General features: G+C 41.8%; 1 protein-coding gene across 5 annotated transcripts; it reads right to left on the bottom strand.

The window, feature by feature from the left end:
• Positions 1 to 5,095: 5,095 nt before the first annotated feature.
• LOC132765106 (uncharacterized) lies at positions 5,096 to 20,022 on the bottom strand. 5 transcript variants are annotated; one of them, XM_060759288.2, is made up of 7 exons: positions 19,798 to 20,022; positions 16,690 to 16,859; positions 16,205 to 16,314; positions 13,380 to 13,491; positions 9,526 to 9,558; positions 8,073 to 8,747; positions 5,096 to 6,033 (listed from the first exon to the last, which is right to left on the bottom strand). In XM_060759288.2, the coding sequence occupies exons 3-7, from the start codon at positions 16,226 to 16,228 to the stop codon at positions 5,489 to 5,491; spliced, it is 1,389 nt and encodes a 462-aa protein (XP_060615271.2). In that variant the 5' UTR covers positions 16,229 to 16,314; positions 16,690 to 16,859; positions 19,798 to 20,022; the 3' UTR covers positions 5,096 to 5,488. The 5 variants fall into 5 exon arrangements, with proteins under 5 accessions (XP_060615271.2, XP_067319498.1, XP_067319499.1 ...); XM_067463397.1 differs by lacking the exon at positions 16,690 to 16,859; XM_067463398.1 differs by lacking the exon at positions 16,690 to 16,859 and having other exon boundaries at positions 19,839 to 20,022.
• Between the last annotated feature and the right edge of the window lie 2,614 nt (positions 20,023 to 22,636).

Below are 22,636 nucleotides of genomic sequence, written 5' to 3'. Positions count from 1 at the left end.
CTGAATCCCACCAACGAGAGAATTGGGCCAAAGTTCCCACACAGAACCCCCATGACCAACAGAAAATACTGTGTTTTGTGATGGTCTTTGGCAACCCCTCTGACATCCCCCTCTTGACCCTCCCAGGGGTCCCGACCCCCAGGTTGAGAAATGCTGGCTTAGAGTAACAAAAATCAAATGGGAATGGAAAATATGCTCACACTGAAGCAGCAGCAATGTGTTTTTGCAAATAAAACTATCACCAAAATCTCAAGACTTTTTAGTTTTCAGAAAGTTTGTTGAGTGACAACATCCTGCAATTTTGAAGCATCCCAGAATATCACAGCTCCGTTGAGTGCAATTATGACTGCCTTCATACCAGTCCCAAAGTAAGGAAGATACAGAAATGTTTTAGATCCGGGATCCTCAAACTTTTTAAACAGAGGGCCAGGTCACAGTCCCTGAAACTGTTGGAGGGCCGGATTATAATTTGAAAAAAACATGAATGAATTCCTGTGCACACTGAACATATCTTATTTGTAGTGCAAAGCACTTAAAAACAATGCAATAATTAATAATGAAGAATAATTTTAACAAATACAAACTTATTAATATTTCAGTGGGAAGTGTGGGCCTGCGTTTGGCTGATGAGATAGAATTGTTGTTGTTGTTGTGTGCTTTCAAGTCATTTCAGACTTAGGTTGACCCTGAGTGAGGGCCGGGTAAATGACCTTGGAGGGCCGTATCTGGCCCCCGGCCCTTAGTTTGAGGGCCCCTGTTTTAGATTGTACAGAGGACAGAACGAACCTTATGCTCACAGAAGGGCAATCTGTGGACTAAACCAAAACCTGCTACTTGGTGGGGCCACATTTCAGGAGATGTACACAAAGCAGGTAACTGGAAACAGTGATGTTTATTGATATAAGGGGAATGTTGCACAGTTAGAGCCTCTCTCCTCAAATCCTCATTCAGACTGTTCTCCACTGATGATAAATAAAAGTCAAAATCAAACTAGTAACAATGGCAAACTTGTTTAAATACAGAGCTAGTAGAATTAAGAAAATGCATGTTTTGAGTAATGAATTGGGATTCTGGGAGATGAGGTTTTGAATTTCTGCTTGGCCATGGAAACCACAGGGCGATCTTAGGCAAGCCACACACTCTCAGCCTCAAAGGAAATCAGTGACAACCCTCCTCTAAACAAATACCTTCAAGAAAGCACAATGATAGATCTGCCATAAACTTGGATTTGACTTGAAGTTACATAAGAGCAAAACAATCCCAGACTCGAGTAGGACTACTAAATCCTTCTGCTGTTTAGCTCCCCTTTCACCTCAGTTGCTTTCCTTCTCAGCCGAACCATAATACTAGAAGAGGGTTAGCTGTTCCTGATTGTTTCAGCTAATCACCTCTCTACAAAGGATTCCCCCAGGCAGTAAGAAGCCACCCCTTGAAACTGCTAGGCCATTAAATTCTAATCAAGGTGGCCAATTGAAACATTCACATCTAGGTCCAACAGACAAGAGTTCTTTCTTCCACCCTGGACATTTCATAGATATATAAACCCAATTTTCTAGTTTCCAACAGACCTCACAGCCTCTGCGGATGCCTGCCATAGATGCAGGCAAAATGTCAGCAGAGAATGCTTCTGGAATGTGGCCATACAGCCCGAAACACTGACAACAACCCAGTGATTCTGACCATGAAAGCCTTCAACAATACAGATAAAGAGAAGGCGTGGATCCTCACACCTGCATTCATTTCTGAAAAGGAAAAGCAGTTCCTGCATGTGATAGAGACAGGCCCATGCATAAGCAAACACCAGGAAGAGTTTCCTGAGAGTAAGAGCTGTTCAGCAGTGGAATATGCTGCCTGGGAGTGTGGTGGAGTCTCTTTCTCTAGTGGTTTTTAAATAAAGACTAGATGGCTATCTGTGATGAGTGATTTGATTGTGTATTCCAGCTTGGATGAATGGGGTTGGACAGGATGGTTCAAAGTCTGGCCCCATGATAATTCATTTGGTCATCAAACAAAGCTTTTCACCTTAGAAAAACACAAGATGAAAGAGATGGCAAATGGAAAGTGTAAGAACAAACAAAATATAAACAAAAGCACAACTTTGGAAACACAATGCATCTTTAACTGCTGAAATGTATTAGTGAACAGTACAGTCAACCCTTTACATTTTCTGGGGACAGAGACAAAGAACCCCTGCAAAAGTGAAAAATTCACAAATAAAAACACTGCTAATTTTTTTACCTGATAGACAATCTCTCAAGGGATCTCTAGGTCTTCCTACAAGATTCTATGCTCAGCTTCTGCTGGATGTTGACCACAGAATTGCATCGGAGGAGATAGATTTGTAGTGAAGCATTCTCTCCAGAAATCTTTATGTCCTCTAGCATGACTCTAAGGCCAACTTATAGCAGAAGTTGACCCCAGGCTTGCACCGGAGGACCTAGACATTCTAAGAAAGAACATTTTCATCAAATCCACAAATAATCGAGTCTGCAGAGTCAAACCTGCAAATATGGAAGGTGACTAAAATGATCAAAGGTTTGAAAACCATGCCCTAAGAGGAATGACTTAAAGAGCTGGGTATGTTTAGCTGGGAGAAAAGAAAGCTGAGATGAGACACGATAGCCATGCTTGAATATTGGAAAGGATGTAATAAGGAATAGTGAGAAGGCCTGATTTTTGCTGTCCTGGAGACTAGGACTCAGAGCTATGGGTTCAAATTACAGGAAAGAAGATTCCACCTAAACATTACTTCCTGGCCATGAGAGCTGATTAACAGTGGAACTCTCTGCCACAGATTGTGATGGAGTCTACTTCTTTGGAGGCTTTTAAGCAGAGGCTAGATGGCCATCTGTTGGGATGTTTTGATTGTACTTTTCCTGCATGGCAGAATGGGGTTGGACTGGATGGCCCATGCCTTGTTATTAGCAATGCTTTTTAAGGCCCATTCAACCTCACTCCTCAGGATGTCTGGTTCTAATTCACTCACCACACCGTCAAAGCTATCCTCGATATTATTATCCCTCCTATACAGACCTCTTTCAACTCTTATTATTCCAATTGTATAGCATTGTTAGGCAATACAAAGTGTCTTGCTGTCTGAAATGAAAGACAGCCACTTCTTCACCTCATGGGCTAACTCAGCAAGGTTTGCTGTTTAGGGCAATGGTTCCCAACCTTTTTTTGACCAGGGACCACCCTCAAACATTAGTTCCAAAAGTGTTACGAATCAGTTTTTCATCAGCTTTAGATTCAGTTTGGTTATTTGGGGTGCTGATTCAGAAAGTTGCACTGGATAGACCACATCAGCTCTAGTTTCTGATACAGAACATATGTCATCCAGTAGTCACCATCTACTCGCCCACAGAAAACCATACTTAATAATCTAGAGCCGCGAACCTTATTTTAGGGTTGGGAACTACTGGTTTAGAGCTATTGAATCATAGAATCAAAGAGTTGGAAGAGACCTCATGGGCCATCCAGTCCAATCCCCTGGCAAGAAGCAGAAATATTGCATTCAAATCACCCCTGACAGATGGCCATCCAGCCTCTGTTTAAAAGCTTAAATATATAGAAGGCATTTGGACAATGTTAATCCTTAAGAGAATTGTACTTGAAGCGGCCAGCTTCTGGTCAAAAGAAACTTAGTATAATGCCAGGTTTTTAACTGTGTCTGTGGATTTTCTATACATTTTACCTGTATTCTCAAATCACTTCTGGTACAATAAACACAGCTGTAGAGGCCATTGTTTTATTTTATGTAGCCAAGTGCTGCTTTCCAAACAGACTGCTGGTCATAACTAAATATAGAGGGAGAACAGCACTACTAGGGATTTGTAGCCAACATGGTACCTCGAGGAATCATCATGGGCTCTCTTGGTTGTTTTGTGGGTGAGGGGATTGTATATGAAATGTACTAGCTGAGGTGGAGATTTTATTTCCTAAGTACCAGCCCTGATTGTCACTACCACAAGTAGCCTTTTGAAGGGTTTAATCCAGGGGTCCTCAGACTTTTTAAACAGAGGGCCAGGTCACAGTCACTCAAACAGTTGGAGGGCCGGATTATAATTGGAAGAAAACATGAATGAATTCCTATGCACACTGCACATATCTTATTTGTAGTGCAAAAAAAAAAAACACTTAAAACAATACAATAATTAAAATGAAGAACAATTTTAACAAATATAAGCTTATTAGTATTTCAATGGGAAGTGTGGGCCTGCTTTTGGCTGATGAGATAGGATTGTTGTTGTTGTTGTGTGCTTACAAGTCGTTTCAGACTTAGGTTGACCCTGAGCGAGGGCAATGACCTTGGAGGTAAATGACCTTGGAGGGCCGTATCCGACCCTCGGGCCCTAGTTTGAGGACCCCTGGTTTAATCAATGCATTAGAATGGAAGCACTGGCAGCTAGTGGCCACCAGTTCCATTTTCAGAAACGACTAGATTGTGGCACAGCCGGCTGAGTGTCAGCTGCATTAAGATCACTCTGACCAAAAGGTCATGAGTTCGAAGCCAGCCCGGGTTGGAGTGGGTTTACAACCAATTGTGTAGCCTGTTGTTGACCTTTGCAACCCGAAAGACAGTTGCATCTGTCAAGTAGAAAAATTAGGTGGTACCACCTTTAAGTGTGGGGAGGCTAAATTAACTGATTAACTGAGGGCATAAAGAAGACTCCAGCAAAAGCATTCCAGCGGGGAAGCATGCGGGGAATGCGGAAGTGCTTTATCAGCGTCGCAGATGGACGATGAAAGCGACAGCTCCCCTGGCGGCCAGAAAAAGTTAAATAGCCTCTGTGTATGTCTGTATATGTTTGTATGTCAAAATTGGCATTGAATGCCATATATGTGTACACTGTAATCCACCCTGAGTCCCCTGTGGGGTGAGAAGGGCGGAATATAAAAGCTGTAAATAAATAAATAATAGATGCTTTGGGCTCATGGCAAGGGTGAATACTGCCCATATTATACCCCCACTTTAAGGCTTTCTGTAGGATCTGGTTAAGAGGGAAAGGCTGACTCAAACAGAATATTTACTTGACCCAGTACAGTGGTAGTGCTTATGAACCCAAAGCACTATCGCAGAACACATGTCGAAGAATTTGGAACAACAGTGCAGCTTTATTACTCTTAAAATATTACCTTTTTACAGGTCCCTGGTAATGTATTAAGTGTATTTTTTTTAAAAAAAGAGTTTCACTTTTACATCAAACACTGCATTCCTCTGGAAAACAATGATGGAAAAGGGAACTAATGTAGGTATGCTATAAAAAAAAAACCAAAAGGAAAAAATCTAAATGTACACTGCTGGCAGCCATTTTCACAACTTTAAAGTTGTGGGGCGACGCACATAATGTGGTGAGAACATGTTCTACCTATGCAATTAAGAAAGGCAGCAACAAAAGCAATATGTATATATATGTCATAACAATAACAGAGAAGAGCTGGGAGGATGGTTTCCACTATGACGGCAGAGAAACAGTGCCTCTCTCATCTATTTCATCCGTTTCCTGGGGGAGACGTCTCCGTTGCTGGTGGCCGGCTGCTGGGAAGCGAACGCAAGGCTGGAAGGGGAGGGGCAGGGCATTTCTTGGCCGTTTGAGGACGCTCCCCCACCCGTGTGCATCATGCTTGGGCCGGGGAAATCGTAATACTGTGACGGGTAAGGGGGACTGTAGGACGTTCGGCCCCGTATGTCTTTCATGACCTCCAATATGCCCTGCAAGACGCTGGTCTGGCTGCTCAGCTGCTCCTTCAGAGTCTGATCGCTGGATTCCAGAGCACTGACCAGCCTCCCAATGTCCTCGGCGCTCTGCTCCATCTCGTCTTTGCGAGCTGCAAGGTCCTCTTTGTAAGCGCGCTCAAAGGAGGCTACTTCTTTGTGTGTGAGGTCGGAAAGTGTCCGGACAAGTTCGCTAGTGGCCTGGGAGGTGACCTCCATTAGTTCTTTCAAAGTGTCACCCCGCCTCTTTCTCTGCCGGCAACGGAGATTCCGCATTCGCTCAGCAGCCGTCAGCGGTCGAGGACGTAGATTTGGCGCTGGAGAAACAAACAGCACAAGAGTAGGCCGAATTAGCAATGCATAATGACACAGAGAAGACAGACTAAGGTGGCTTGAATCCTACTGTCAATCCCAACTGCAATAGATTCAGTGAAGCAATGTGTGGCATATGCAAGAATCCCACCTTATGCTTCCCCAGAGACTCACTATGTTGCTCCAACAGCTACCCTCCCACAGCCATTCTGTTGCTGTTGGAGAACAGAACAACATCTAGCATCCATTTCAATCTGGTTTTGGGCCTGGCTACAGGACAGAAACAGCTTTGGTTTCAGAAATATTAAAAAACAACTAGGTATTTTTCATTATAAAAATGTGAGTCAAGCACTGAAAGGATTAAATTGATGCAATGACTCAGCAAAAGCTGCAGTTCAATATAAGCAGGTGTGCCTGTAGTTTAGTATGTTTCAATGTTAGTTGCCCTCAGTATGAAGAGGCCTCAGTCTGTGAGAAGGCCTCAGTATCAGTTTGTCTCAGTTTGAGGGAGGCCTCAGTCTGAGAGAGGCCTCAGTGTGAAGTAAACCTCACTGTTAGTAGGCCTCAGAGTTCGTAGGCCTCAGTGTGTGAGGCCTCATGTGAGAAAGCTTCGATGAGAGAAGTCCCAGGTTGAAGGCCTCGTGTGTAAAGCTCCGGTGTGAAGGCTGCTGTCTGTAAAAGTCTACTCTGTAAAGCTCCTGTGTAAGTTTGTTGTCAGAAGAAGCTCTGTGAGAGTGAAGCTGTCTATCTGCATGAGAAAAAAGCCCAGCATGGAAGCAAAGAAGGAAATATAAAGAACTTTTATTTGTATTATGGAAACCTTGCTCTTGTAAATAGTGCAACCATATTATTTTGCTACAAAGAAAAGCCTCCTAAGGAAGCGATAACATTGGTCTGTGTGTTTTTGTTCTTTTTATTACTTTTGGCTACTGGTGCTGCTAATAAGTTACTCTGCTATACGTTTATAAGGAGGGTCTTTTGTAAATAAGACCTCTCACCCAACATTTGGTTGCCTTGGTGAATAACCTACAAAAAGAACTAGACGGGGGAGTGTGTTCCTGTTGTTCCTACTGGGTCAGTCAGTGGCTTTCAATAACATCAACCATGGTATCCTTCTGAGCTGTCTTGCTAGGATCATCTTTAATTCATGGACTAGACAATGCTCGATGGGACTGGGAGTCACTGTTTTACAGTAGTTCTGTTCCTTTCTGGTCGGGGGGGGGGGCAACCCTGACGGTGGTGCTGGGGGACTCCTGTTCGAAACCCTAGCTATTGGCTTAGGGATTTCCCCAGGGCTCTGTTTTGTCCCCAATGTAATTTAACATATACATGAAACTGCTAGATGTCGTCCGCAGTTTTGGAGTGTGATATAAACTATATGCAGACGACACCCAACTCTACTACTCTTTCCACCCCAACCCATAGAGGTCACCATGGTCCTAAAACAGTATCTGTCATCAGTAATAGACTTAATGAGGGCAAACAAATTTAAACTTAATCCAGACAGGTGAAAGGCAGATGAAGAAACAGATATTCAGTCTGATTCCATATCAAGGGAAGTCCTGTCAGAACTACTGAAATTTCACTGGACATTGTACAACTTTTAAAGAGCCCAAATTCCCTAAAGGCATCAGATCTCATCAGATCTTGGGAGACCACCAACTAAGACCAGGTGCTAATAGGCTAGGTTTCAAAGAAAAGAACTGGCAAAACCACTTTGAGTCTTCCTAGCATGAGAAAACCCTATGACATTCATGGGCTCACCAAAAATAAACGGTGACTTGAAAGCATATATACACGCCTTCACCTTCCATCCAAATAGGCTACAGACTTGACAGCTCCCTTTTGTTCCTACTACAAGCTGCGGTTCTCATTTTCTTCACCCTAACAATGATTACTTGCCTACTATTTACAAGAACACATCAATTTGTCTTGCTTTGCTTTCCACTTACACCACAGAGAGAAGTAACTAGATGTTGTCCATTAATAACAAACAGATTTCACAATTTCCCTTAAATAATTTCCAAAGCCAAACAAAACTCACCAGTAACCGAGTCATTGGGTGGCAAGGGATCTATGGGAGTGCCTGGGCCAACACTGCCATCCATGGATAGGTCAGAGTTTGCTGCTGGAGAAGCAACTTGGTTGTCCATGTTAGCTTCACTCTGGTGTGATCCGGCAGATTCAGGCAACAGTAGACAGTCCCCGTCGGGCTCTTCAAAAGTTCCTTTGTCATTTTTCCCGACTGACAGCGGTGGCTCGTAGGCTGCATCCAGCGTTTCCCGGTGCTCCCGTCGCCGACGGTCAACAGGCGGCCTGGGGTTGCTCCCTGAAAGCCGTGGAACAACTAGATTTTGCTTGATGCAAAGGAAGCGGTTAAGTTCTTCAAAATAGGGCCAGACGCGGCGCCCATGTCCGGCATTGCTGTTCCCATCCACTATCTCTTTGAAGCCACGCCGCAGCACCTTGGCACGCTCCCGGCACTGCTCCCAGTCCCTGTTGTAACCCCGGGCTCGCATTTCATCTGCTATCCACTGGAACTGTGCCACTGTGCGGTAGTTTGATGCCAGGGCTCCCTGGACAGCGTCATCGCCCCACACCTGGATGAAGGCCCGGGTTTCCTCATCGGTCCAAACAGGCTGACGCCTGGATTTGGTGGCAGAGGAAGAACCCTGCGAAGAAGCCGTCATTGTGCCATGATTCGGCATCGGTACGGTCTCTGGAAGGGTATCAGACAACATGGTGTGCTCCAGGGATGACACGGTGAGATTGGCAGCAGGATATTTTTAAAATGGCAGCAGGAAATGTTTGGGTGGAGTAAAGGGAGCACTAGTAAGGGAAGGGGTGTAACAAAGAAGCTCCTAATGATAAGAGTGCAGATAGAGAAAGATGGGATGCTCTGTACAATGCACTCTATGATCACGCTGGCAATTCCCCTGCTGCAACATGTGCATCTCACACAAACGTTACGAGAGACACGCATCTCACATCTTTGCTCCCGCAAGTTGGCCTGCAAAGAAAACACGTGTAACCTCAAAAAAATGACACGGGAGTCTGCATTCCGACATGCGAAAAAAAAGATAGGTGACAACAGTGTGATACACGTGTCCAGCGTAACCTGTGAAGTGGGCTAAACATTAAATATCCCTCCTAAGCTTCCACTGATTCTAATCCCTTGGGCAAACAACAGTAATACCGAATTTCTTTGATTCTAAGATGCACATTCCTCCCATATAAACATCCCTAAAATAAGATGTGACTTAAAATCAAGGGTGCATATATATATTAGGAGGTTTTTTTTCCTGTTGGTGGTACAGAAATTAATGTGCGTCTTATAATCGGTGGTGCCTTATAATCAAAGAAATATGGTAGTAATTTTAAAAGACAACCACTCTTTCCAAAATACATTCCAATCACAAAATTGTTTCAAGAGCAGATTTCCATACACTTGGGTTTTTATCCTTGCCTGACCAACATGCAAAAGAACAACAACTCACCTGTATAACTGCCATCTGTGGAAATATAGGCCGCTCGGGGGGGAAAAGGAAAAACAAACAAAATTAGAAGTGAAAAAATTTAGATTTCCGAAGTTACTGGTGGGAAAATATGGCTGAGCATCATTAAGAAAGGATGACCAGTGACTCAGTTTACTGAGTACCTATGAAACTATGAGGGCTGGAAACGTAATTGAATGATGAGTCAGTATAGACAATGCACAGATTCTCTTTGGAATCCAAGTTTTTAGTCAAACATCCACTTAATAAAGTAATTCAGGCTACATATTTTTAGAAACCAATTGAAATAGGGGGTTTAGTTAAATTTTGTTACTAACATGTTCCCGGAATAATTGGTATTTTAAATTCAGTGCCAAAAAAGAGACTTTCTGTCTAGATTGTTTGGGCAGGCAAACATTGAAATTTCCCTCAGTCCAAACAATAACCAAGCATGGACCTGCCCAGCTGTAAGCCTATTAAAACACCACCTTTTCGAATGAAGTAGATTGAAGCTGAGACTCTGATGTAGTGTCACCAGCAAGCAGATATGGCTCTTCAGTGATGAAGATGAAGGATCTCCTTCTCTAGTTAAGCAGCATGGAATACATTAAGATTGTGTATTTTCCTGCCCCCGTTGCTGGAAGTCACCCAGATACCATAAATCACCAACACAATATGCACAGACACAGTCAACACACTTCTGAGAGATGGTCATCCAGCCTCTACTTAAAAACCTTCAGATGAAAGGACACTACCACACTCACAGGCAGTATATTCCACCACCACACCGTTCTTTCATCAATTAGATATTTCTAATGTTTCAGTGAAATATCTTTTCCTCCATTTCCTGCACAAATCCATTCCTCTGTGTCCTAGTCCCCAGAGCTGCAGAAAACAAGCTTGCCCCTTCCTCAATATGACATCATTTCAAATATTTAAACATGGCTATCATGTCCCCTCTGAACTTCCCTTCTTCAAGCTAAACATCCCTAGCTCCCTAAATCATTCTTCATAGCATTTTTGTTGTCCTTCTCCAGACACCTTCCAGCTTATATATCTCTTTCTGAATTGTGGGGCTCAGAATTGGATAGAGTGTTATTTCAGGTGAAATCTGACCAAAACAGAAGAGAGTGCAACTATGACTTCCTTTGATCTTGACGCTATATTCCTATTGCTGCAGCCTAGAACACATTGGCTTTTTAGCTGCTGCATCTCTCTTTTGTCTCATGTTTAGCTTATGGTCTACTAAGATTATTAGATTCCTTTCACATGGACTGTTTTCATGCCAAATATCACCTATCCTGAAATTCATTTTGTTAGTTTGAATCATGATCTCTAATCTGTTAAGGTCATTCTGGTTTGCAGGAAGCAATAAATAAGGAAGACCCATTTCCCCGCAGTTGATTTATTATTTATTAATTTACTGTATTTGTGTACCGCTTTTCTCAGCCTTTTGGCGACTCAAGGCGGTTTACAGGCAACAAGTAATATACATAATATCAAAATGCACATAAAAATATTAAATACAAAATAAAACCACAAAAGAAATAATAAGCAAAAGCGAGGAGACAGGTGTTTTTTAAGTCTCTTCCTCAGTCCCCTTCCTCCTCTTAGCTGGCTTGAGGGGGTGAAGCAGCAGGATTTCCTCCTTCTCCTCCTGAGGTGGCAGGCAGATGTAGTAAACAACAGCCAGGAGACAAGTGTTTTTAAAGTCTCTTCCTCAGTTCCCTTCTTCCTCTTAGCTAGCTTGAGAGGGGGGGGGGGGGGGAGAGAAGCAGTTCTCCTGATGGATCCCATGACCTGATTCATAATGTTACCTATATAATTTAGAACGCAAAGGGGCTTTGGCTTGCTTAGCCTGGTCTTTGACTGAGAACTGCCTAGAGTTAAGTCAGTATTAGATCCACCAGACAACCATTCAGCATCACAAAGGAACCAGATCTACAGAAAACTAGCCTTGATTCTTGGATATGTAGAATTATTATTATTATTATTATTGTTATTATTATTGTTATTATAAAAATCTGTGCATTATTTGCCGATACATCACACACTACTAGACACTTGGGAAATGTCCAACATGTGATCAAATATAAAAGTCAGCATAGTGATCTTGTTTGCTGCATACTAATCTTGTTATATATCAAACAATAATAATAACTATTATTATTATTATTATTATTATTATTATTCTGTTTGGGCTACACAATGGCAGAACCAAGATAAACAGTGGTTCAGAAAGGGGATTTTCAGCTCAGAGGCGAAGTCCATGTTTGTGTGAAGGAATGAAAGACAGAAAGGGGTCAGAAATCCAACAGATTATTTTTATAAAGATGACAGATTATGTCCAGCTAGTGAGCAGACAGAACATGGGACCCCAGGGAACAAATTACTAAGCCAGGTACTGTAATATTATTTGATCAGGGTCATATCTGACTTTCTCGCTGCTTCAACTTCCTAACTGAAGGTGGAGCACACAAAGCCATCCAACATACAATTATTATGATGCAACTGCTGTGCTCTTGTTAGGATGTCAACAATGATATTGGCACCCTACAGCATTTCCAGCTATCTAACAATTAGCTGGATTCAAATGCTAACACATGTGCGAACTTGATGCACCCTGGAAGGTTTGCCAAAGGCCCGGGAATTTAGGCTCCTGCAAAAGCAATTGCAAGTCTATGAATATTTTGAAACATGGAAGAGTGCCATGCAAAACTTCATATTAAAACTCCCAATAATTTAGGTTAAATCTCCAGAGCTTCACATAACCAACCTCTGAAAATCACAATGCTTCAGGTGTACTCTATGGGTACATCTATACTGCAGAAATAATACAGTTGAACACTATTTTAACTGTCATCACTCAAGGCAATGGAATCATGGAAGCTGTAGTTTATGAAGGTTTTTGGTCTTCTTTGCCAAAGAGTGCTGGTGCCTCACCAAACTACAAATCCCACAACTGCATAGCACTGAGCCATGATAAAGTAGCATCGAACTGCATTAATTCTATACTGTAGATGCAAGGGAACCTTAGGAGTGCCGTTACCTTCCTGCAGATCTTCCTGTGATCTACTCACATTTGCATGTCTTCGAACTGCTAGGTTGGTAGAAGCTGGGCCTCACAGTGGGAGCTCACCCCGCTCCCCAGATTTAAACCGCCAACCTTTCAGTCAGCAAGTCCAGCAGCTCAGCAGTTTAGCCTGCTGCACCATGAGGGGGCCCTCATCAAATGCATCATGAAATGCTATATAACTAAACAAGAAATACCAGAACTCTTTCAAGAATTGTTTTACAGACTGAGGTTTCAAAATTGGCTTACGGGGAGAAACAACCTTGGCACTGAACTACTTAAACTACTTAAAATCTAGAGTCATTCCGCTTACTCACTGAGATTAGGGGCAGAGGACCCCCATGAAAGTAGAAAAGGTATGAATAAAATGAAATTATTTTTTCCCTGAGAGAACACCTCTCCAGGATAGCTCTATGTTTAACCTCTGCTTGAAGTTGACCACAGAATTTCACACAAGGGCCTAGATATTCCTAGACAGAACATTTTAATCAAATCCACAAACCATCAAACCCACAAATCTGAGAGTAATGCAATCAGGAGCAACACTTCAGCTAGCAATCAATAGTGATAACAAGAAAAAAAACATGGACAATCATGCCCCATATCATGAAGCTAGAGAATGTCTACATTCACTTTATGTACAATGTCTACATGTTCGGTGGGAATTGCAGATCTGGATCCCACAGATCTGGAGGACTCATTGCATCCAGCAGAAGAGTACTTTCTACCAGTTCTAAGAAATAAACATTCTGAGACTTCACAACAACAGTGAATAGATCCTTACCCAAGGAGGCCACATCTTCACCATTCTCCTCCATGATGTCACTTGAGGATCCTCTTTGCTTCCCCCAATTCTCTTTTGAATTAGTTGCAAAGCCCTCAAGAAATGTCAGACCCTGAAAGCGATAGTAGAAAAAGCCTGTTAAATCTCTCTACCTCAATATAGTAGAAAAGATGAGTTATTTACACTTCCATCCCAGTCCTTCCTTAATGATCTCATAGTAACTTCCTTTTTAAAAAAATCATCACAACAAGACCCTTTAAGGTAGGTTGAGGATGGGGATCCAACCCAAGGGCTACTCAATCAATATCTCTCTTTCACAACCAAGTGGGGACTACTGCCTGGGTTTGCCAGGTCTCAGTCCAACATGTCAACCTTGGGGTGGACAAAATATGGCTTTCCATCAGCTGCAGAAATAATCCGTCGCACAAAATAAGTCCAACTTTGACAAATGGAAGAACTTTATTGAAAACACTGTACAGGTTCTATACACTATTTTTTGCCAGGACTGAGGCTTGCTATAAGTACACACTCTATATAGGTATAGCATTCCAACATTTCACGTATTGCAGTGTCATTGGTCCACAATACCCTGCTGTCACACCTTTGTGTTCTTTTGGTAATTGGCTAATAAATCTAAACACCACTTGCCCGAACACCAGTTCACGTAAGGCACAGCCTTAGTTCCCAGCTCCACATCCTCCCAGGATCTCCTCCTTTATCTTCCTTTATCTCCTCCTTTATATTCCCACTAACTATAACATTCAGTTGACTACTCTAATTCCCATCAACTAGCTCAATATGAAGTACATTCCATATGTAGGCACATGTTATAGTAATACATATTGAGCAGAAGATATATATAAGATTTTCAAGGAATGTAGCAGTCCCAGGCCACACACTTTGTACTATGGCAGATCCTAGGAAGAGGATCATAACAACTTACAGATGTTGTTGGGCTCGGGCATAATCAAATCTTCATATATAATTCAGCATATTTTAAAAAGTTGCACTCTGCCTATCCCTGCTCTCCCATGCATGCTTACAGTTTAGTTCACTAAGTTTAGGTGGAGATTTGGATCTCAATCCCTGTGGCATGAAATACCAACACAGGAAGGAAAGGAAGAGTACTTGGGAAAAATTATTATAGCAATAACATGTATTCCCCACCTGTCCTTACAGATTGAGACAAGGAGCAATATATTATAAATCAACCTATACCATCAGTTAAAAACACATAAATCAGTTGAAAACACATAAATCTGTAAGGAGACGTGACAGCCCCATCAAAGACAGGGTTGACAACAGAAAATTAGGCAAAATGCTTTCCTGTGTCATATTTGCAAGTTGGGTGTTGGCTCTGAAAGCTTTCACCACAAACAAATCAGTCTCCAGGGATTGTTAACTGGGACTTGTCCAAGTACAGATTGTTTTTACTGCTTGCAACACAATAGAAGCAATGTCAAAACCTTGGAACGAACTCCTTAGGGGCGCTAAACTGTAGATGCCTCATAATACACATATTACACAAAATTCATGTAACAGTAAGACAACAGCAACCTGCTATCACACTCCCAACTTACTTTAGCTCATTTGTAGTCTTCTCATTTTGAAATGGCAAACTTTCATATCATCGTATTTGTTTATTACAATATAATCCTTCCCACTTGAGCTACCAACTATTTTTTAAAGCAATCTCAGGATCTCTTAATGATTACTTGTCACAAGTCAGTAATCATGAAATAAGACTTCTCTCATCACTCTGTACAATATTAGTACATTTCTCTCTTTCCATATAACATTGATGTCATAAGCCACAAGTTAACAGGCATAGTCCTGTAATTACTTGATTTATCTGTCTGTATTTAACTCAAAGAGAATGAACTAAAATTCGGGAGACCAGGGTCTGAATCCTCACTTGGCCATGGAAAACCACTGGGTGATCTTGAGTAAATCACACTCTCTCAGCTTCAGAGAAAGATAAAGGCAATCCCCTCTGAACAAATCTTGCCAAGAAAACCAGGTGATAGGTTTGCCTTAGGGTTTCTATAAGCTGGAATTGACTTGAAATAAGTGGAAATAATTTAATACAACATTTTAACTGCTCTTCTGCAGAATTCCCTTGAAAGAAATACAGTCTGACCCGCACCAAAATTATACACATTTACAAGATTTTCTTTCCAAGTAAGAAACAATTCCAAATTTCACCTTTTTTCTGAGTTTCAGCTACAGCCAATTTCTATTGTTAACTTTCTATGTACAACAAAGTTTTGGAACAGTTCAAACTCAAGCACAAAGGTAAAGTTTTGATCTCAGTTAATCCAGTATTTAAATCTTATGTTACATTAACAACTTTTTCAACAGGAAGATGTAAAGTCCAGCTTATAGAAACCCTAAGGCAAACCTATCACCTGGTTTTCTTGGCAAGACATATTCCTTCACCATCATCCCACAATGAGTCTCATTCTTGCTGTAATGCCAGAGTTGCTACTTTTCACCCTGCCTTGAACTCTCAAGAGACAAACTTAAACCAGTCAACTGTTAGTCACTTCAGCCTCCCAATGAATGTTTCTGTATCCCTTTGAATAGCAAGCTGACCTAGAGTGACCTGCAGGGCTTTCTCAAGGAAGGAATACACAGAGGTGGTTTGCCATTGCCTTCCTACTCAAAGTGATGGCCCCTGGACCAGTACCTACCTTGCATCACTGACATTTGCTTCCAGAATAGAAAGAAACCACTGCAGCCCATGGGCACAAATATGGTGCTGGTCCCTAACACACTGTAAAAAATATAATTGCCAGTCATCCTAAAAAAATGGCTTATAGTACCTGGTTTCCATGGCTGTCTCCCATTCAGTTACTAATGTGATCTGTCCCTGTTTAGCTTCTGAGATCAGACAGGATCTGATGCCTTCAGGATATGCAGTGACCCAGCCAATCTATAATTTCACAAGGGGAAAAAAAACAAGACTGACCTACTTTCAACTAGTTCACCTGCGCACCAAGGCAAATATTTTGTGAATGAGCTTTGCTAATACAAGAGCTGTCTCGATCTGCACTTTCTTCCCATCCATTTCCTTCTTGGACTGCCACAATCCCTGCTCAAACCAGATATCTGTCTCTCAATTTGTCACACCCACAGAATAATTTAGCAAAACACTTCAAGCTTCCAATGACGAAAGCAATGAATGTGCATAGTCCTTCAGAGATTGACAGGACTCCTTATTTCACAAGTGAGTGGTGTGGTTTGTAAGGCAAGTCTGCCTCTAACAGGCTGAGCCCTGGATTCAGATTCTGGAAGCACGTTTTACTACCTTAGTAATCCTCCTTCTTTCCTGACTTCCTTCCTTCTATAGTGTTTTGATTGTGCTTTTCCTGCATGGCAGGGGGATGGACTGGATGGTCCTTGTGATCTCTTCCAACTTCATTATTCTATAATTCTTCCCCTTCTTCACTCTTTGGTCTGTTCAATGGATTGTCTAAGCTACAACCAGAGGAAAAGATGATGTCAGGCTATACGACTGCTGTGAAGGCTGTTATGACTCATCCTCCCCCTTCCTTGGGCAAAGGAAGGAAGAGAAGATGTGCCTCTAAAAGCTAGAACCAGTTGTCAAGGTGCAAATGAATATATGCATGGACTTCCCCCATCTTGCTTTCTGACACTTCATTATTTCAGCATTATTCATTATTTCAGCAAATTAAAGACAAGTTCAATTAATCTGACAAGGGATGCACTCTTTAGTCAGTTCTGCCTATGAAGCTCCATTGTGAGCATATATGCCATTTCAAGGCTTGTCTACGGAAAGAGTAGACAGTTAAGCACTTTTGAAAGCATGCAAAAGTTATTTTCGCTTTATCATGCATTCAAAAGCATATTATTTATAGTTTTAAGCAGCCAAAGAGCATTTGCGAGCCACAGAAAGTGGAGTTTTGACTACTCCACTTTCTAATAGGACTCTGGTCCCAAGCCCATCAGATAAGTGGATGCTTGCTGTATACATATATACAGCAGACTCTCAAATCAGCACTCAAGCAACCAGGGAAAGCAGTTCAAATATTCATTGCCAGTATCAAAGACAATAACTATAAACAAATTAAACAGAAAAAGCAAAATTAAATTACGACACTAAACATTATATGCCCAGAAGTTAAAATTAAACCATTTCAATATTAATATAAAGTTTATGGTATAGTATTATTTAGGACAGAGCTTTTAAAACATTTCATGTCAGTGACAGACTTTTTAACAGGCGTCATTGACTAGCAAACTGGAGATCTAATCAAATTCTTATATGAGATACAAAAATATACAGCATTCGGTTAATCCGTTGTAACGAATTGTGATGACTAAGGATTGGTTATACACGGACGATGAATTTTGGATTACGATTCCAGTTATGAGATGCATAGGATTGTTATTGGTGGCCCAATAATTTGTACTGTATATGTGTTTTATGCTTTTAACTGAATATTGTTTTTTAAATGTTGTAAACCGCAATGAGTCGCCGATTTAGGCTGAGATATTAGCGGTATACAAGTGCATTAATAAATAAATAAATAAATATACAGTGTCCTAACAAAATGTATGAGGACGCAACATAATTCAAGAAAACCTTTCATTGATATAACATAATTGTATATTATATATTACATGTAATATTACTAATAATATTGCAGTATAGTGGTATAGTACAATATAGTAATAAAGGATACAAATATTGGGCTATGCTGATAATATATTGTATATGCATATATTATTATAATATAATGCAATATAATAATAGTAATAATAATACAATATAATATATAATAATATTGTAATATAGTAATACTAATTTGTAAATTTTGCTGCGTTATATTTTAATCTGTGTTTGACTGGGCTTATATAATCATAGAATCCTTGAGTTGGAAGAGACCTCATGGACCATCTAGTCCCACCTCCCGCCAGAAGCAGGTAAATCACATTCAATTCATGGCTTGTCCTCATGTAAACCACCCCGAGTCCCTTCGGGGAGATGGTGGTGGGATACCAAAATTAAGTTATTATTAATATTATTATTATTATTACTAATATATTAAATATAATTACTACTTAATTATTTATCGTGTCAGGAGCGAACCAAAACAGTTGTACTGCATTAAAAACAAACAAAACAAACAAACAAGACACAAAGTTTGCAGACTTGGTATTCTATTAAATGCCCTTTGACCAGTAGCTGGCCACTTGGAGTGCATCTGGTGTTGCCATAAGAAGGTCCTCCATTGTGCATGTGGCAGGGCTCAGGTTGCATTGCAGTAATTACTACTGAGAATATATAATATACAATGATATACTGTTTTATTATTGCATATTTTAAGTTGTACTGTTTTTGATTGTGAGCCGCTTTGAGTCTCTGTATGGAGAGATAAAGCAGGATATAAATAAATGAATGATTTGTTGCTTATTTCATACAGACTTCAAAGTTTCTCATTATGATAGCCATGTATAAATATGTGAGAGGAAGCCACAGGGAGGAGGGAGCAAGCTTGTTTTCTGCTTCCCTGGAGACTAGGACGCGGAACAATGGCTTCAAACTACAAGAGAGGAGATTCCATCTGAACATGAGGAAGAACTTCCTGACTGTGAGAGCTGTTCAGCAGTGGAACTCTCTGCCCCGGAGTGTGGTGGAGGCTCCTTCTTTGGAAGCTTTTAAACAGAGGCAGGATGGCCATCTGTCAGGGGTGATTTGAATGCAATATTCCTGCTTCTTGGCAGGGGGTTGGACTGGATGGCCCATGAGGTCTCTTCCAAATCTTTGATTCTATGATTCTATGTTTGCGTGACACACCTACACACTGCAGCCACACACATGGTTTGGAAAGCTCTAAGTTCGGCTATTTTTTTAATAGCAGGTCTCAAGCAACCAGAAGCTACATTTATCCGAGGCGTGGATAAACTTGGGCCCTCTGGGTGTTTTGGACTTCAACTCTCACAATTCCTAAGAGTTGAAGTATAAAACATCCAGTGGGCCCAAGTTTACCCATGCTTGATCCAGCATCTATGAATTCCCAGGAGTGCCAGTTAGCCGAGAGTCTACTGTACATATATACATTCAAATATATTTTCCTTCTCTTCTATCCAACCCATAGCCTCTCCCTTTTTATTCTGAATTCCTCCTAAAAGGATGAGAAGAGACATAAAGGTCGAACCCACAGCAAAGGACTCTCTCTTCTGCACCCTTTTTTCTTACTTCAACTCAATTCAGTTTGACCCCACTTGAACTGGTATGGCTCCATGCTATGGGGCATGGGATTTGTAGTTTGCTGAGGCCCCAACCCTCTTTGGCAGACCTTGTGGGACTCCCACTCCTTTCCCTGCCAGCCCCACCCACCCCTTCCCTCTCTCTGCCCCGTTATTTCACTGTCAACACACAACAACTTGCCCTCCTAACTCTTCTTGGCCTGGCCCAGGCCCAGGGCCTACAGTGGTTCGAGGAATGACAGTCTTTTCCTCCCAAAGGCTCCCTCTCTTGATGGTAAGGAAGGTCATAAGAGAGCCGAGCTCCTGCTTCTGTCGGCGGCCAAGGCGATTCCTGCAACAAACCCCAATATGGTGGCCGAGCAGCTGCTGAGACCGGAAGCCGTCGCTCATTCAGGCTGGCGGAACAAAGCGAGAGGGAGAGCGAGAGGGAGGAAGAAATAGGAAGGGGCCACTTCCGCCTCAGGAGGCAACTCAGAGCCCCTAGTGGCCAAGGAGGGAAGGCACCCTTAGACAGCTCAGTCGCGCATGCGCAGCACCGCTTATGATGTTGCTCTTCTATCTTTATCAGGCCCAATCTGGTGATCTGGAAAATAAAGTAATGAGAAAGTGTTGGTTTCTAATATATGTCATTTCTTTATAGTTGTGGGTAAGCAGTATTTCTTGCTGTTTCTTTGTCAGTGTTGATGTGGAGATTGTCTGGTTTGCTTATTCTGGAACATTCATAGAATCATAGAATCAAAGAGTTGGAAGAGACCTCATGGGCCATCCAGTCCAACCCCATTCTGCCAAGAAGCAGGAATATTGTATTCAAATCACCCCTGACAGATGGCCATCCAGCCTCTGTTTAAAAGCTTCCAAAGAAGGAGCCTCCACCACACTCCAGGGCAGAGAGTTCCACTGCTGAACGGCTCTCACAGTCAGAAAGTTCTTCCTCTTGTTCAGGTGGAATCTCCTCTCTTGTAGTTTGAAGCCATTGTTCCGCATCCTAGTCTCCAAGGAAGCAGAAAACAAGCTTGCTCCCTCCTCCCTGTGGCTTCCTCTCACATATTTATACATGGCTATCATATCTCCTCTCAGCCTTCTCTTCTTCAGGCTAAACATGCCCAGTTCCTTAAGCCGCTCCTCATAGGACTTGTTCTCCAGACCCTTGATCATTTTAGTCGCCCTCCTCTGGGCGACTAAGTTCAACATATAATTGTCCTTCTTTAGGGGTCCCTTTCAAATCTATGATAATACTAGCCGTCCCCTGCCATGCGTTGCTGTGGATCAGTCTGTGTATATGTGGTTTTTGTGTGTATATATTTGTGTATATGTGTGTTTGCGTATATATATATATGTATAAACGGTTCCGGCCCAGTCTATATATCTGAATGCATCTCTTCCTACAAACCCCCCAGGAACCTAAGATTGTCTGGGGAGGTCCTGCTCTCAATCCCACCTGCTTCACAGGCACGTCTGGTGGGGACGAGAGACAGAGCCTTCTCTGTGGTGGCCCCTCAGCTGTGGAACTCCCTCCCTAGGGATATTAGATCAGCCCCCTCCCTCCTGACTTTCTGAAAAAAAGTAAAAACCTGGCTCTTCAAGCAAGCATTCGGAACACCTGAGTAAACAGACAAGCTAGAATTAGAAATTGACTCAGGAACGGCTAAGACAATGTAACGGATGAGGACTGAACGAGAGGACATAGTTCTTTTTAAATGGTTTATTATGCACTGTCGTTTATGTTTAATTTGCACTTAATGTTTTTGCTTTATTAATGTATGTATTTTGTTTCGGCATCAAATTGTGCCGACTATGTATACCGCCCTGAGTCGCCTTTGGGCTGAAATGGGCGGGATAGAAATAATATAAATAAAAAAATATGTGGTTTTGCGCATGCGTTGTGATGTCATGTTTGTTTTTTGGCTTTTATTGTCTCTTCTGCTATGTTTTTCAGTGTTTTTATGAGTGATGGTCACTTGTTGGCCTGAGAGGTGTATTGAGTCCAAATTTGGTGACAATTCGTTCAGTGGTTTTTGAGTTATGTTAATTCCACAAACAAACACTACATTTTTATTTATATAGAAGATATCTCTGTGTGTGTGAATCATATCTATCTGTCTATACCTATGGCTGGATGGCTCTTTGTCAGGAGGGCTTTGATTATGTTTTCTTGCCCTGGTGGAGGGAGTGGGACTGGATGGCCTTAAGTATTTTCTGTTGGTCATGGGGGTTTGTGTGGGAAGTCTGCCCCAATTCTCTCGTTGGTGGGCTTCAGAATGCTCTTTGATTGTAGGTGAACTATAAATCCCAGTAACTACAACTACCAAATGTCAAGGTCTGTTTCCCCCAAACTCCATCTGTGTTCATATTTGGGCATATGGAATATTTGTGCCAACTTTGGTCCAGATTCATAATTGTTTGAGTCCACAGTGCTCTCTGGATGTAGGTGTACTACAACTCCCAAACTCAAGGTCAATGCCCACCAAACCCTTCTAGTGTTTTCTGTTGGTCGTGGGAGTCCTGTGTGTCACCTTTGGTTCAATTCCATGATTGGTGGAGTTCAGAATCCTCTTTGATTGTAGGTCAACTATAAATACCAGCAGCTACAACTCCCAAATGACCAAATGACATTCATTGGGTTGTTAGGTGTCTTGTGTCCAAATTTGGTGTCAATTTGCCCAGTGGTTTTTTAGTTATGTTGATCCCACAGTGGTTCTGTGTTGGGGGTTTGGCACAATTCTATCGTTGGTGGGGTTTGGGATGCTCATTGATTGTAGGTGAATTATAAATCCCAGCAACTACAACTCCCAAATGTCAAGGTGTATTTTCTCCAAACTCCACCAGTGTTCATATTTGGGCATATTGAGTATTCGTGCCAGATCCATCATTGTTTGAGTCCACAGTGCTCTCTGGATGTAGGTGAACTACAACTCGAAAACTCAAGGTTAATACCCACCAAAAGCTTCCAGTATTTTCTATTGGTCATGGGAGTTCTGTCTGCCACGTTTGGTTCAATTCCATCAGAATGCTCTTTGATT

This window comes from Anolis sagrei, chromosome 2 (assembly GCF_037176765.1).
Source record: "Anolis sagrei isolate rAnoSag1 chromosome 2, rAnoSag1.mat, whole genome shotgun sequence".
In the NCBI taxonomy this organism is placed as follows: domain Eukaryota; kingdom Metazoa; phylum Chordata; class Lepidosauria; order Squamata; family Dactyloidae; genus Anolis; species Anolis sagrei.
Note: the sequence above shows the minus strand (reverse complement) of the source record. Positions and strands in the feature narration are given on the sequence as shown.

Bases quoted from the DNA above. Each gene is read 5' to 3' on its own strand.
- LOC132765106 (XM_060759288.2), bottom strand. From the start codon at position 16,228: ATGGGAGACAGCCATGGAAACCAG. The intron at 9,559-13,379 runs GTAAGGATCTAT...TTCCCCCCCGAG, and splicing joins TGAAGATGTGGCCTCCTTGG to CGGCCTATATTTCCACAGAT. The intron at 8,748-9,525 runs GTGAGTTGTTGT...ATACCCTTCCAG, and splicing joins CACAGATGGCAGTTATACAG to AGACCGTACCGATGCCGAAT.